General features: G+C 41.8%; 1 protein-coding gene across 15 annotated transcripts in view; it reads right to left on the reverse strand.

Annotated features, from left to right (window-relative positions):
* MAST4 (microtubule associated serine/threonine kinase family member 4) overlaps positions 1-14404 on the reverse strand; it is a 308536-nt gene that overhangs the window by 176293 nt on the left and 117839 nt on the right. For 8 of the 15 annotated variants that reach the window (XM_065047431.1, XM_065047426.1, XM_065047425.1 and 5 more), the window contains one exon: positions 6590-6664. The exons of the other annotated variants lie outside the window; for them this stretch is intronic. In XM_065047431.1, the coding sequence (XP_064903503.1) occupies positions 6590-6664 (75 nt within the window). The remainder of the gene's footprint in view (positions 1-6589; positions 6665-14404) is intronic. 15 annotated transcript variants of the gene reach the window in all.

The raw sequence follows: 14404 nt of genomic DNA on the forward strand, positions 1-14404 counted from the left end.
CTGCAGTTTATTAAATGTTGCCATAGAGCTGATAGATTTTGGATCACCCCCCACCACTTGCACTGTCTTCTGTAGTTTGATTTAAGTCTGTTGTTTGATTTCAGTTCGAAATTAAACTTCGTTTAATCTCACATTTGCTTGGAGTCATTTTCAGGTGCCTCTGTGACACAAAGTAATCTTCGTAAGTGTCACCTACAAGTGTTCCCAATTTATACTGGTAGCCTGTCTAGAATACAGCTTTATTCTTATTATGTTTTGAAACACAGTAAGAGTTTGAACATAGTCTGAATGCATTCCCTTATAACTCAGTCTCATCCTCAATGCTCTCATATCAAATTGATTTTTATTTGACCATTACCTTTCCCAGCTTTATAAATGTTTTATTTCATCCTTCATATCATTACTCCTGCAGCACTTTCTTTAATGTTGTCTACCTGTGTTCATATTTGTTACCCACAAAGAAGTTCTAGCAAACAAATTACCCAGCAACCCTTTAAATTAAGATTCTGTTTGAAGGCACTACCAAGTAATATGTAAAGCAAGAGATCATGCAGGGACTGTATCTATACTGTTTTTATGTATGTTTAAGAAACAAACCTGTTCTGTGGGTCAAAGCAGACTAGTTAGAATCCACAATGTTACAGCATCTTTTGTACTGTCTATACTGCTTATAAGCTAGAAGACCCTATATGCTGAGAAGGCCAATTGAGAGATTTGGATCTCTACAGAGCAGGCAAGTACCACACCCTTCAATCACAGAATAACTCAGGCCAGAAAGTACTTCTGGAGGGCATCTGGTCCAGCTCTCCACCCAAGGCAGGACTAACTTCAAAGTGAGATCAGGATGCTCAAGGCCTTTGCCAGTCAAGTTCTGAATACCTTCAAGGATGAAACTCTCTGGGAAACGTGTTCCAATGCTTCAACACCCAAACTGAGAAAAATGTATTCTTTCTATTCAGATTTTCCCTTCTTTTTGCAGTGCACATCCATGAGTGACTAAGGGAGTGGAGCACCTCCTGTCTGAGGAAAGGCTGAGGGAGCTGGGTCTCTTTAGCATGGAGGAGACTGAGGGGTGACCTCATTCATGTTTATAAATATGTAAAGGGTGAGTGTCACGAGGATGGAGCCAGGCTCTTCTCGGTGACAACCAGTGATAAGACAAGGGGCAAGGGGTACAAACTGGAACACAGGAGGTTCCACTTAAACATGAGAGGAAACCTCTTCACAAGTGAGGGTGACAGACACTGGAACAGGCTGCCCAGGGGGGTTGTGGAGTCTTCTGCTCTGCAGACATTCAAAACCCGCCTGGACACATTCCTGTGTAACCTCATCTAGGTGTTCCTGCTCCAATTCCTAACATTCTGTGATTCTGTGAGTGACTCTATATCTCTATATCCATCTATTAGATAGCGAAAGAAAGCTATTAAATAAATCCCTTCTTGGCCTTTGCAATGCTAAACAAACCTAGCTCTTCAGCTCTTTCCTGTACATCACGAACTCCAGCATCTTTCTTGTATTATACCAGGGGGCCAAAACCAGATGACGTTATTTCAGATGCATCTCTTAAGTGTCAAACAGAGGGAAATAATTAGAACCATAGAACGTGCTGAGTTGGAGGAAGCTGTAGCTGAGACGAGGTCTCCTCTCAGTCTCCTCTTCTTCAGGCTGAACAAACCAAGTGACTTCAGCTGCTCCTCATACGGCTTCCTCTCCAAATCCTTCACCAACTTCGTAGCCCTCTTCTGGACACTCTCCAGTCGCCTTTTCTATGTCCCTTACTCAACCTAGTGGCTAAGCTCTTTGATTTTACCTACCTTCTGCATGCCCTGTGATTACAACAACAAATATATAAAGGTCCTATTTATACCTTCTTCAGCTGTTTAGCACTTGTTAGGTAAGCATATTAAATACGCCTGCCACTGGTGCTCATTCTGCTGTCAAATAGCCCAAAATGCTCAAAATATGACATGAGGAAAATCAGTACTGAATGGATAAAGGAAGTACTTCCTTCAGTACCTGGAGAAAACAGAGTTAGTTCTCTCAAAACATTTTTATTATCTCCTGTCTCAGAGACAGGTATGAGTTCCAACCAGTCCCAAGCTTGACCCAAAACAGACTGAAGATACAAGATTTCACAAATGGTACTAACCTAGGAACCTTTAACCACCAGCAGCTGTATGTCCTAAAACTGGCATACAAAGAGAAATCTACAAAGAGGCTCATCATCATTGTTTAAAGCCCAGCTTTTCTTGACTTGCACCAAATCAATCAACCAATCATAAGGTTGAACACAAGCTCATGGTTGGCCAAGTTCACAGCACCACATCTTTACAAACCTGCTACATTTTGCCAGAACAGGCCGAGATCCTCGCCCTTCAGGAAACATTAGTCTCCACATCAGAAGTCAACACAGCATGTCCTTTGCTGGTTTGGGTCCTCAAATCACTAACCCACAAATACACTTCATACAGGTCCAGGACAATCTGTTGAATGTACACTGAGATGCAGGTGAATCACCTGTAGTCAACTGACCATACGTGAAGGATCTTCTGGGTGAGTAGTACCTCAGTGTCCTCTGAATCACTGCTGCTGCTTTCATGAGATACACTGCCTTGCTACCAAGTCTTCCAAAGAGAGTTATTCCCTCATACCTACGAGGTTAGGATCCAGATGAAGGAAACCCAGGGACCAGACATGTAGAACAAAACAGCCCTACAAACCCATCAGGATGCTTTCATAGGCAAAAAAACAGTATTACTTTACGAGTCTTTGATTGTCTTACCCCACTCACAAACAGTGTGTCTGATACAGGCAGCAGTCTGCAAGCTGTGCAGCCTGGGCTTCCACAACATCCTGCCACCTGGGCAAACAGCTGCTACACAGGAAGGCAAAACGAGTAAAAGGGATGCCACCAGTCTTTACAGAGCCAAGAGACAACATACCATTTCAAAGTAACATGTTTGTTTGGTGGGGGGTTGTTTGTTTTCTTTTGTGTGTGTGTGCTATGGTGTTTTTTGGGGGGTGTTGGGTTTGGGGTTTTTTTGGGGGGGATGTTTTGTTGTGTTGTGCTTTTTTAAAACAGAAAGAGCCAAATCAACAAGCTTAGAGAAAAGCACGTCAGCTTTGTTCATGGCCATTTGTCATCTTCAATCTAAAAACAGCAGGCAAAGTAGCTCTCACTTTAAGAAGTCAACGAAACCATAAAACTGCTGGCTTCTGCGAACCAACCCTCCTACTACCAGGAGCAACTGGCAGCTCCACCTAAGGCAATAAATTCAGACTAAGGAGTGTGATAAAGCAAGCTGCTGGGGAAACTCTGCCAGTCCTGTTGCCTTTCTACAACTTCCTACTTCTGAAATTACCTGCACAGCTGACTCTCGGCCTTGTCCTCCTAGTCTCCATCAGGAGAGCATCCCTGGTCCCCAAAGACCAAAGAATGGACGATCAATTGCCTGTGCACACAAGTGTTCGAGGGGACTACCAAGAAGGCATTGCAGCAGGTGTGTTTGCAGAGGTACACGGAGGAAGCAGGTTAAGTCTTTGGTAGGGTTTGGAGACAGGCTGCGCTGTTGTTGTCTTTTAAAACGACTGATGTCCAACTTTCCCAGCTGGATTCATAACTTAGTAAGATAAAGTTGTGGGCTTTCTTCAGCAGCTGCATTGCAAATGGATTCCTTCAAGTAGAGTGGCTGGTCAGGCTGTCACAGCAACTACTGGTAAGGGTCCCTAATGCCACATAACAGGAAGAAAGAAAGGTGACAGGACTCTGATGACCCTCTACTGACGTACAGCAGTCTGCAGGTGAGTCTGCCAGAAAACTGCAGTTCAGGAAGTGCAAGCAAGAATAAAGGGAGAGACAGTTTGTCTCTTGGAGGCTCTGTGCTAAGAGCACTTCCCTACTCTGCTTTCACAGTGATCCGAATGGAAAATACTGAAAATCTCACACTGCCTGAAGTATGCCACTGGAAGACATATGGGCCTTTGAAGAGCGCAGACCACCACCCTTGCTTGTTACACAGTGCCAGGTGTCACGCCTCTCCCCAGCCAAATCTGCTCCGGTAACCTGGGGCTACTGCTTTCACCAGCACACAACTGGCTATAGCACTTGCTGTAGGACAGGTTTGCCTTCATCCCTGCCCTCGAGTAGTCTCAGGCTATGCAACACTAGTCCAGTACAGTCCCAAGCAAAGGTATTGATCACATCCCTCTCACCACTCTCAAGTCTGCTTCCAGGGCCTGTCCCATGCAATGCAGCAAACTGTGCACTCCCTTGTCTCAGAATCACAAGCCACTATCCCTACTCAAGAACCTCCTGGTGAAGGGCAGCTGTCGAGCTGCCAAGGCCTATTGTAGATCCTACTTTCCATCAGCTGGATCAGCCCAGGTGTGGTCTGATAATGGGTGAACATGACATTTCCCAGATTTGAGATCTAGAGAAGTATGAAGCAAAAGCACACAATTCAAGCCCCTGAATTCAACCTAGGCACAAAAGAAGGGAAAGCTATATAAGAAGAAGTGTGAAACACGCAGAAATAATTACCCCAAGTTAATCTGACCAGGAAAGTACAGTCCTCTCAGCTATAGCAGTTGATTCCAAGAACACAGCAAAGGTGGCGGGCAAGAAAAAAAAGGCATATATATCTAGGACATAAAGCATGGCAGCTGTTCTTCACCAAGAACTGTGTACAAAAGAGGAGAAAGGGAAGGGGTGGCTGTCAGCACAGATGGGTGCAGGAGCCTGTCAGAATTAGTTTTATTGGATTGTCATGTGGAAATACTACCCACCTAACAGAAGGTTCTCAAAGAACAGGACTCAGAAGACTACTGTTCCAAGATTTCATCATTCCCTTGCATGGACAGCAAGCAATGAGATCGCGTGGGTGATCTGCAGGGTGGTCCATACCCCTGGGAGCTATGAACTTGCGGTTTTTCTCTTCTGTCACACAGTATTGACAATGAAGCAGTGCTTCTTGTTTGCCTTCTTTCTCTTCTCTAACGACACATTTTAATCAAAACAAAACATTCAACCAGATCTGTGCTCCTTCTGTGTGCCAAAAAGTCTTTTTCCTGGCAGATGGTCATTCGGAAGCTGCTGACAATGGCTGGTGGAGAAGAGGTGGAGGATGATGTGGTCTGTGGTCTGCCTCTCTTCAGATGCCGGGCTGGTATCCAGCAGCACTGAGGTGCCAACAGACATGCTCCCAAAGCATCAGGTTGTCATGTTCCCCCAGCAGCAAAAACTGACTAAAAGACAGTGGTTAAGGGCCCTGGAAACACTTATGTCCTTCTGTCCCAAACAAAACAGAAGTGCAACTACTGCAAAGGTTGATTTGGGGTTTTGATAGCACACCTACCTTCAACGAGGTGCATCCAGGGGCACTGGAGCATGGTGCAAAACTGCTGGAAAACTGGATAAGAGGAGGGAGCAAAAGCTAATACAGCTTATGTCCACAGAACTGCACTTCAGTATACATTTTTCTTTGGCTTTCCACATTGAGGGAATTACTGACTCTAGTGTACATTAATGGACACAGAAAGTGTCTCATCAAGAGAATGGACTCCTTAAGAGACAGTACAGACTCCCTCAAAAAAGCTGGCAACAGTAAAGTCAACACAACTAACACTTAAAATGTCAACACACTTAGTAACAGAAAGAAGCAGTCTAACAACATCAGAGTCATAATTTAGAATGCAAGATATGTCCACTTTTCTTTTTCTTTCTTAAAACCAGGGCTTTTCTTTCAAGACCAGGACTACTACCACTGATCTACTTCAACTTGGGTCTAAGTTTGTACGTAAATATTGCAATCAGTTCTCCAGATAATCTAAATAAAAAGGAAAGCAGAGAACGTGATTTAATGGAGGTAGTAGTAATGGATATACAATTTCATTGTTGCTGAACTCTCACAAAAAGTAGCAAAAAAGAGACACACTTGAACAGCTACTGGTGCTTCAAAATATGCATTATAGTACGTTTTATTAGCCTAGGGAATAAAAGTTCTATAGTAATATCACACTCACTGAATATCTCAAACTGTTTCATGTACTGTTAACAAAAAAGCATGTCTCTAAAAAGACGGAACTATCTTACAAACTAACTGGTACTGCTATTGTATCTGCTAATACAATCTTTTGATGCCAAAGTCTTTTTTTTTTTTTTTTTTTACTCTGAAACTTCATATCACAGCCTGATAATAGACTTTGATTATTTTCCATATCCTTGGCATTTTTTATTCAATGAAAGCCCTTTAAGGATGAGGTAAATGAATGGCACACATGCTTAAAAAAACAGACATAATGCAAAGTAATAAAACCAAAACAGAACACTCCATACAGTTTCTGTTTCACTTTACAGATACAGGAAAAAAAATTTCACCCCGCCTTTTTCAGGAAAGTACAACAGCTGCACTTGAATACAAATCTCTTCAGTGCTGAAGTTCGGTTCTAGAGACAGTGATTGTATCACTTGCAGATGAGTAAGAGTAACTAGATCTCCCACTAAGCACACAGAAGCGCTTCTCTTCAGTAACAAATATTTTGCTGACATGACATTCCATTTTAAAAAAGGTCTTTTGATTAAGGCACTCACTTTTGTAGCTGGTGGTTCCACTAGTCTCTGACGGTGTCGTGCTGAGCCGAAATGACTCTTCTGAGGCGCCCCTTCCTGACAGTGAACGGAGAAAGGGGAGGAAAAAGAAGAGAAAAAAGGGGGGAAATGGATTGTGGAGGGGATGGAATGGAGGATGTTGGAGAAGGAAGAGGGAGAGTATTTAACTAGACTGTATTTTCACTAACTTTGTAAAAGCTCTATGAAATCAATTTCAATAATACCACTATACAAATATCAGAAAGAAAATTAAGCTTTTGCTGGAAGCAGCCTCATGAGGCTTTTATATATTTATTGCTCATACCCATTTAATGACACTGTCTACTATACACACACATATAGACACATATGTACACATGCCTACATCATTTCTGGATAAACACTTTCAAGTTGGAAAAACATTAATTTCACTCTTTCCAAGCATATACATTATCCTACATTTCTGTATCAACTTAAGAAGTTACACACACAAGAACACAAACCCATCAGCCATCCCACCCAGCTGGATTCACACTCTAACCCAAAAACCAGCAACTCCTCTAATGGAACAGGACTTTTTGGATTCACATTCTCCATCCAAAGCTTCAATAGACTACCAACCACCTTAAGTTTTAGAGTTAGGTTAACTAGCACAGATCAATACCTTTTCCTGAGGAAACTTGAGGAAAAAAACAGGCTCACACATGTAAAGCATAAGCTTTTTCTCTTAGAAACAGAAATTTGAAAGAGGATTCGACTGAAAAAATAGAAGCACAATAGCCTTCATCACATGTGCACAATTATTTAGGACAATACCTCACTGCAAGCTGTCTTAAAACTACCTGGATTTGCTGGAGCTGCAAAAGGAGGACTGCCTCCTAGATTTTGAGCAGTGCATCACTTGGCTGTCTATTCTTGGTATTTCTTGTGGTTCCCTCTCACTGATTAAAACTGGTGCTGAACAACCTCTAGAACAGGGACCAATCTGTCCCTAAATTTTCCTACATGGATGGAACTTCTCACCTTTCAATAAAAAGAAGGCAGGGGGGGAGGAAAAAAAAACAAACCACACACCTACACACATAGTAAACTGCTTAAGTACCACAAAAAATAAACTAGAAAGAAATACAAAATTTGAGCAAAAATATGTATTTTGAGTAACGATACTGTACAACCTGAAATTTTACAAAGGGAAAACTTAGTGTTTGCATCTCCTTTTCCTACAATGAAAGGAAAGAATACTACAGATTTCTGTTTCTTTTGATGGTCTTCCTGCCCCTCAGGCTTTCAGTAGATCAGACTGTTGGAGTTTTGTTTCTCTTTCATATTCACACTTTCCCCTTCACTGAAATTATCTTGATACTCTTCAAACATCATAAAGCCATATTGAAGAAGTGCTGCTCTAATACATCTAAGAAATATTCTGAAACAAGGCAAATTCTGATATTAGGATGAACAGCTTTTCCGGAAATTGATTCAATTTATTCTTTACTTCTTGACAGCCTAAATACATATTTTCAATTAAACAGCCTTGCAATGCTTTAACCACCTGAAACAAAAGCACTTGCTCCATCTGCTTTAAAAATTAAGAAAATTTCTAAGTTAATTTTCTGTATGAATTCTATCAAATATGTCACCTGAATTTTCAGGAGATAATTTGTCACAAACAGGACTGAAGATTAAACAGCTATGCCATCATTTTTAGAAACTCTGGGTCAATCACAAAAATTAACATTATCATTAACTTCACAAACACTACTTTTATAAAAATAAACACCACTTACATTGAACTCTCCACTATTTTTCAAAATTCAGCCTAAACATGTCATTATCTGACCTTACCAAACTTAAGGCATTATAAAACATTAGTATCTTAATATGCAAAGAACAATAAGAAAATTCCTAGGAACTTCAATAATCTACTTCTTTACAGTCAGTAGCATTGCTGGAATTTGGTGGTCTCATTCCTTTCCAGCAACAGGTAAAAGGCCCGTCACTTAAAGTCTTTCTAAGGACAGGCAGTTGTTGGAAAAATCTATAGGATAAAATGAACTGTGAAGAGAAGACTGCCTACAGGAGATACATTTTCCCATGTGAATAAACAGCTGTATCTAGCAAGGGAAAAAAAAAAAAAAAAAGGAACAAGAACATTGCAAGCCACTAAGTGAAAAAACAGCAAGAGCCAAGCAGTAAATCAAGTCAGAATGCCAGCTAGAACAGTTGCCAGTCAAGAAACACTTTGCTTTTTCTGCCAGTTACTAGAAACTCATTCCTACACACTCAATAAACCACTAGCTGCAGTTCCTACCAAGGTACTAAAAGAAATGCAAGCAGATACGAGAGCATTACTGGCTTTGCTGAGCAACAGCAAGGAAATTAAAATCAAGAAAAGGGGATAAGACAGACACTGACAGAACATTATCTAGGTTTGACTGAATCATATCTGCACAGTCAGTTTCCAAACAGAATTATTACAGTGTCTTTGTCAATAACCATGAAGTATTCCTCCATCGTGCTTGCTGTGAATAACTTTGCCTCATGTGGCTGCCTTATAGCAACAGAACTGTGGCAATTAATCATGTGAATACCTCATCTTAGCCTGCTTACTGACACTTAAATGGCTTTCTGAAATTAACCTTACCGAACTACACTCAACCTGTGGAATGCCCCGAGGCAGTCCCTAGAGAAAGAACCATATCAAAAAAATATCTGTTAATTCCTCTTCTAGATATTTTTATTCTCCAGAAGTCACACAGAATGGCCACAGTTACACAAGCCAATTAAGCACATGCAAAACTATGCACGCAGCTCTGCTGACTTCAACATATGAGACAAATACTTCTCAACTCAGGCTTTTCACTGCTCTGAAAAGCCTTAAACAGGGAACACTTTCCTTTCTTCAATTCAAGAGACCATTTTTAAAAGCGAATTTCAGATGCACATATCGAAATACAGAGTCTTTAGCATTTAAATCATTAATTAACAGCTTTTTGTAGAAAAATCTTTGAAAAAAATTACATTAATTTACATAGAGGTCTAAAAATTATGGTCAGTAGTGAACATCAAATATTCTGCTACTGAACTACTTGGTCACTTCTTCCAACATACTCAGTCTACTAAATCTAATGAATAAAAATTAAACTGGCCTGTGAGCAAATATGCATGTTTACTTGCGTAGTATGTGGAATAAGAGATATCTTGAACACATTGTCTGTTTCTCAGATCACAGAAGACTATAAAATCATAGGATACATCATTTAGATGTGCTATTTTTGCCAGTGTTACTTGCGGACAGTTGCACAGAAGAACTATTAAGACAGGAAAGAAGTATGGTTTAAGCAGATTGTTAAAAGGAAGGAGAACATACATAGAAATTAATATTAAAATATGTCACAGCAAAAACCAGAACACACCAGAAAAAAAACCCTCAAATTTGTGCATCAATGCCATAAAATCCTAAGAACTACTTATACTTTAACAGATGACAACTAGATAAACAGGAACACTTCTACATACCACTGCTTCCATTAGAATTCAATGAGAGCATTTTCCACTGACATACACACACAAACACGCACACACAAAAGTCATGCAGGAAGAAGTCTCAAAACACTAAGTCATCTGAATAATTGTGCCAAACAGCCAAAACTGGAGTAGGTCTTGGGTTTGCCTGTAACCGCATTTTTAAGGTAGTTTTAAAATAGTGCCGTTTCTTGTCAAAGCACTTGAATTAATCTGAAAAGTTATTTCTCTGGCTTTATACTCTCTTCAGTACTTTTTAAGTAAGTACAGAGGAAAGCAAAACTTGTAATTAATACACAACATGAGCACCATTATTGAAATCAGGAAGAAATTCAGACAAAAGTAATTTACCCAATGCTGTCTTCATCTCAAAAAGCACAACAGTTAAAAGATTTTTTCCATGCTATGAGATACTGGTTCCAAACCTGCTTAACATCCAAGGAGGCACAAGACCATTTAGTTTCTTCCCCAAGATACTTTAAATATTCTGTCTCAGTCTCTCCACAGACATTTCAATTTGTACAGCCCCTCACTGCTGTAGCAAGCATGAACTGTACACTCTGCTATTTAAGGTATGCATCTGATAGGGACAAGATATGGGTCAAGAGCCTGCTCCAAATAACATGAGGCAGAGGATGAAAATTCATGAGACTGTTTCCTGTTCTTTCTTAGCCTCAGAACCAGTATACAATTCCTTCTACGAGTCTCCTCTGGAAAAAATCAGAATGTTTAACAAATGCAAGACAGACTTCCTCATACTTCTAAAAATACATCCACAGGGTTCTTTAACTGAAAATGCAATTCTACTCAACTTGGTAAATAGATCTTAAGACTCCACTTTTCAAAAAGTAGTTTTTACCCCTCCTTAACAAAAAGGCTTCCACTCTCAGCAGGAGATTATGCAGAGTCAGCTCTGTAACTCAAAAAGATCTGGTAGAAATAATCAAAGATTACAGCCACTTTGGGAAGATTACATCATATTCACCAAAGCAAAGATAGTAGTAGTAGCAGTGCAAACTAACCCTTATTAATAGAACCAGCATTAGAGAAAAAGTAGTTAACTAACACCTCTATGTAAATGTTTACAATTGCAGAAGGCTTTTCTGATGACAGTAATGTTTTCTGATAATGCACCGCTGAACTACTGGTATACCTGACTAAAACTAGCAGTAAGTACCGGGGCTAAGCGACACATTGTCACTTCTCTCGGGAAATATTCTTAAAACCTTTAATAATTTCTTTTTAAATTTCTCAGTGTCCTTCCCGTTATCATTTAACATAAACATTAATACAGTTAAAAAATGGATGCTTGAAGAAGCTCCTTTATATCACAGCTTAGAACCTCAGTCAGCTCAACTTAATCTTGTCATTAGCTAGCAAGAGTGCTAATCTTCAGAGGCCCTACGTTCTCACTTATCAAGGTTATTAACCCGTGTAAAATCAGATCCTGTGTCAAACTGAGAAGCTGGGAAGTCTTCTCTGTTATTGGTAATTTTTCTTCTTCTCTGTCTCTCCTTCAGAACCCATTTCAGAAGCAGTTAAGAGCTGCAATAGACACAGTTGATACCTGAAAAAAATCCCAATACAGCACACATACCATTTCAAAAGCGTAACAGTATACCCAAATTGATGTGATTACTCCTAAGACAAACAAAAGGGTCTTCAGACTACTAAAATGCTTGTATGGACTATGACTCTAATGACACCAGCCATGACAGTACAACACTACAATGTTCTGAATCAGAATATATTAATTGTTTATTTTGTTAGAACAAAATAATCAGAGGGGCAGATTTCATGCAATACTGTCCTTTGGCAGGGTTAACATGAGTAGATACACGATACACTGCTGGATTGCAGAGAACACATAGTGGTTTTGATACTAACAGGTAGTAAAACTCAAGACAGCTACCAGATTCATTATCCCCTATGCAGACAACAAAGGACACTTCAGTTCTATTTTCAATCATAAATACAATCCGCTTGCTTTTGTGCCACTTGTTGCTTGGTACCAAAGAATTCACCTACTTGCCTGGACAAGGAACAAGTCTGGATGTGAGTCACGCCACAGCTACCCACCAAGAAGACTTCCAACAGTAACCAGATTCAGCAGCTCGTCTCTCCAGTTCTCCCACCAGTTCATTCCTGCCCTGAGACCAGAGTTCACTACTTTTCTACCACATCTGTACAACTGTGTGTGGTTTTGTTCTGTAAACCCCAACACTGAAACAATCCAGATTAAACATAACTCCTGTAGGAGAAGAGGGGTCATAGGCAGTCTAGTGTCCGTCTTTCCGATGAACTCAGAGCCAGACTGCTGTGAAACGGACCACTGAAGAGAACAGCTGCACAGGAAATTCCATATGCCACTCTTCTGCTAAATCTCTTCATAATGGAACTGCCAACCAAGCCTAGTAGGCAAATCCAAGTAGGGATGTAAGTTTATCATTTTATCTCAGTTTATCTCAGCGACAAGTAAGCAAGGAGCACAGTGGCAGTTATGGTAAGTTCTGCTGCAGAGCACGGATCAAGGAGAAAAGAGGGGCAGACCCCGCACCAGACAAATCCACAGAGGGGCAGAAGGACCACCCAGAAACCGGCTTATCTCGCAAGAGAGACTGACGCAGTGGGGGCATTGCCAGGATATTTAAACAGCCCCTAGGGAGTGCAGGCATCCAGGAACACAGGCGACCAGGCATGGCAAATAAGGCCACCAAACGGGCGAGGCAGTTAGAGCGGCAGTTTGAGTGGGGAGGACCCTGCCACTTCAAACAAAGGCTACAACCTGCTAGCAAGGAGCTCAGTACAGCAGGAGGCATGGTATCCACCTGAAGAAGAGCAGTACCTTCAGCATCCGTCACAGTCCCTCTGGCTGCAAGAACTGATGCAGCCACTCAAACTGAGCTCGGGAGGGAAGATGCAGCTGTCCAGGTCCTGGGCTACAGAGTGTGCCCGAGTTTCTGCTTGCTTGGGGACTGATGGCAGCAGTGAACTCACCTGTGGGTGCTGTGCCCAAGTGAAGGAGCTGCTCAGCGGGGTGACAGAGCTTTGGGAGGTGGTGTCCAGCCTGAGGAGCATCAAAGAGTCAGAAAAGGAGACAGACTGGTGGAGTCACTATCTACCATCCCTGGTGCACAAGCAGAAATCAACCATGGCACCAGATACAAAGGACTCCCTACCCTCTTGCTACCAGGTTGTAAGGGGCAACCCAGAAGATGGGGGAGAATAGAAACAGGTTACAGCTCAGGGTGGCAGGCAAACACACCCTGAGCCTGACTCACCTTCCCAGATGTCTGTATACAACCGGTATGAGGCCCTGGAATTGGATGGGCAAGCACCTGATGCTGCTGATAAAGATCCTTCTGGGAAGGAGGGGTCCTCTAAGCAACCCACACCTCACATGTAACCCAGCAAACACATTAAAACCTCACGTGTAAAGAGAAAAAGAAGGGTAATTGTTATAGGTAACTCCCTTCTTAAGGGAACAGAGGGCCCGACATCCCGACCTGACCCAACGCACAGGGAAGTCTGCTGCCTCCCTGGGGCCAGGGTAGGAGATATGGCTCAACAACACCCCAGGCTGGTAAGGTCCTCTGACTTTACTCACTAGTGGTTTTCAATGTTGGCAGGGAAGAGACAGGCAAAAGTAGTATTAAGGAAATCCAGTGGGATTTCAGAGCTTTGGGGTAGCTGGTCAATGGTTCAGGTGCTCTAGTGATTTTTTTCCTCTACCATTTCAGTAGCAGGCAGGAATACGGAATGGAACAGGCAGGCCCAAAAAAATCAACACATGGCTCCATGACTGATGTCATCAATGGAACTTTGGGTTTTTCAGCCATGGGAAAGTCAGTCCTTCACCAGGTCTCAACACCTGATGGAATGCATCTCTTACAGAAGGGGAAAAGGGTGTTTGCTCAGGGGCTAGAAAGGCTGATTGATAGGGCTTCACACTAGATTGGAAGGGGGAAGGGGGGAGTAGCAAGCAGGTCAGTGATGAGCAGTGGGATGGCACACCAAAGCCTGAGGAGGTGCTTGGCAGCAAGATTCCCCAGACTACACCACAAGGCAAAGGTTACTACCAAACACTCTTGAAGTCCTCCTACACTTGTGTGCAGTATGAGAAACAAGCAAGGTGAATTAGAAGCCTTGGCCCGGTTCCAGCAATATTATATAACTGGTATTAGCAAAACCTGGTGGGATGAGTCCTGTGACTGGTGCACCATGATGGACAGCTACAGGCCTTTCAGAAGGGATAGACAGGGCAGGAGAGGTGGGGATGCCACTGTAGACAGCAGA

Source organism: Columba livia, chromosome Z (assembly GCF_036013475.1).
Source record: "Columba livia isolate bColLiv1 breed racing homer chromosome Z, bColLiv1.pat.W.v2, whole genome shotgun sequence".
Classification (NCBI taxonomy): Eukaryota; Metazoa; Chordata; class Aves; order Columbiformes; family Columbidae; genus Columba; species Columba livia.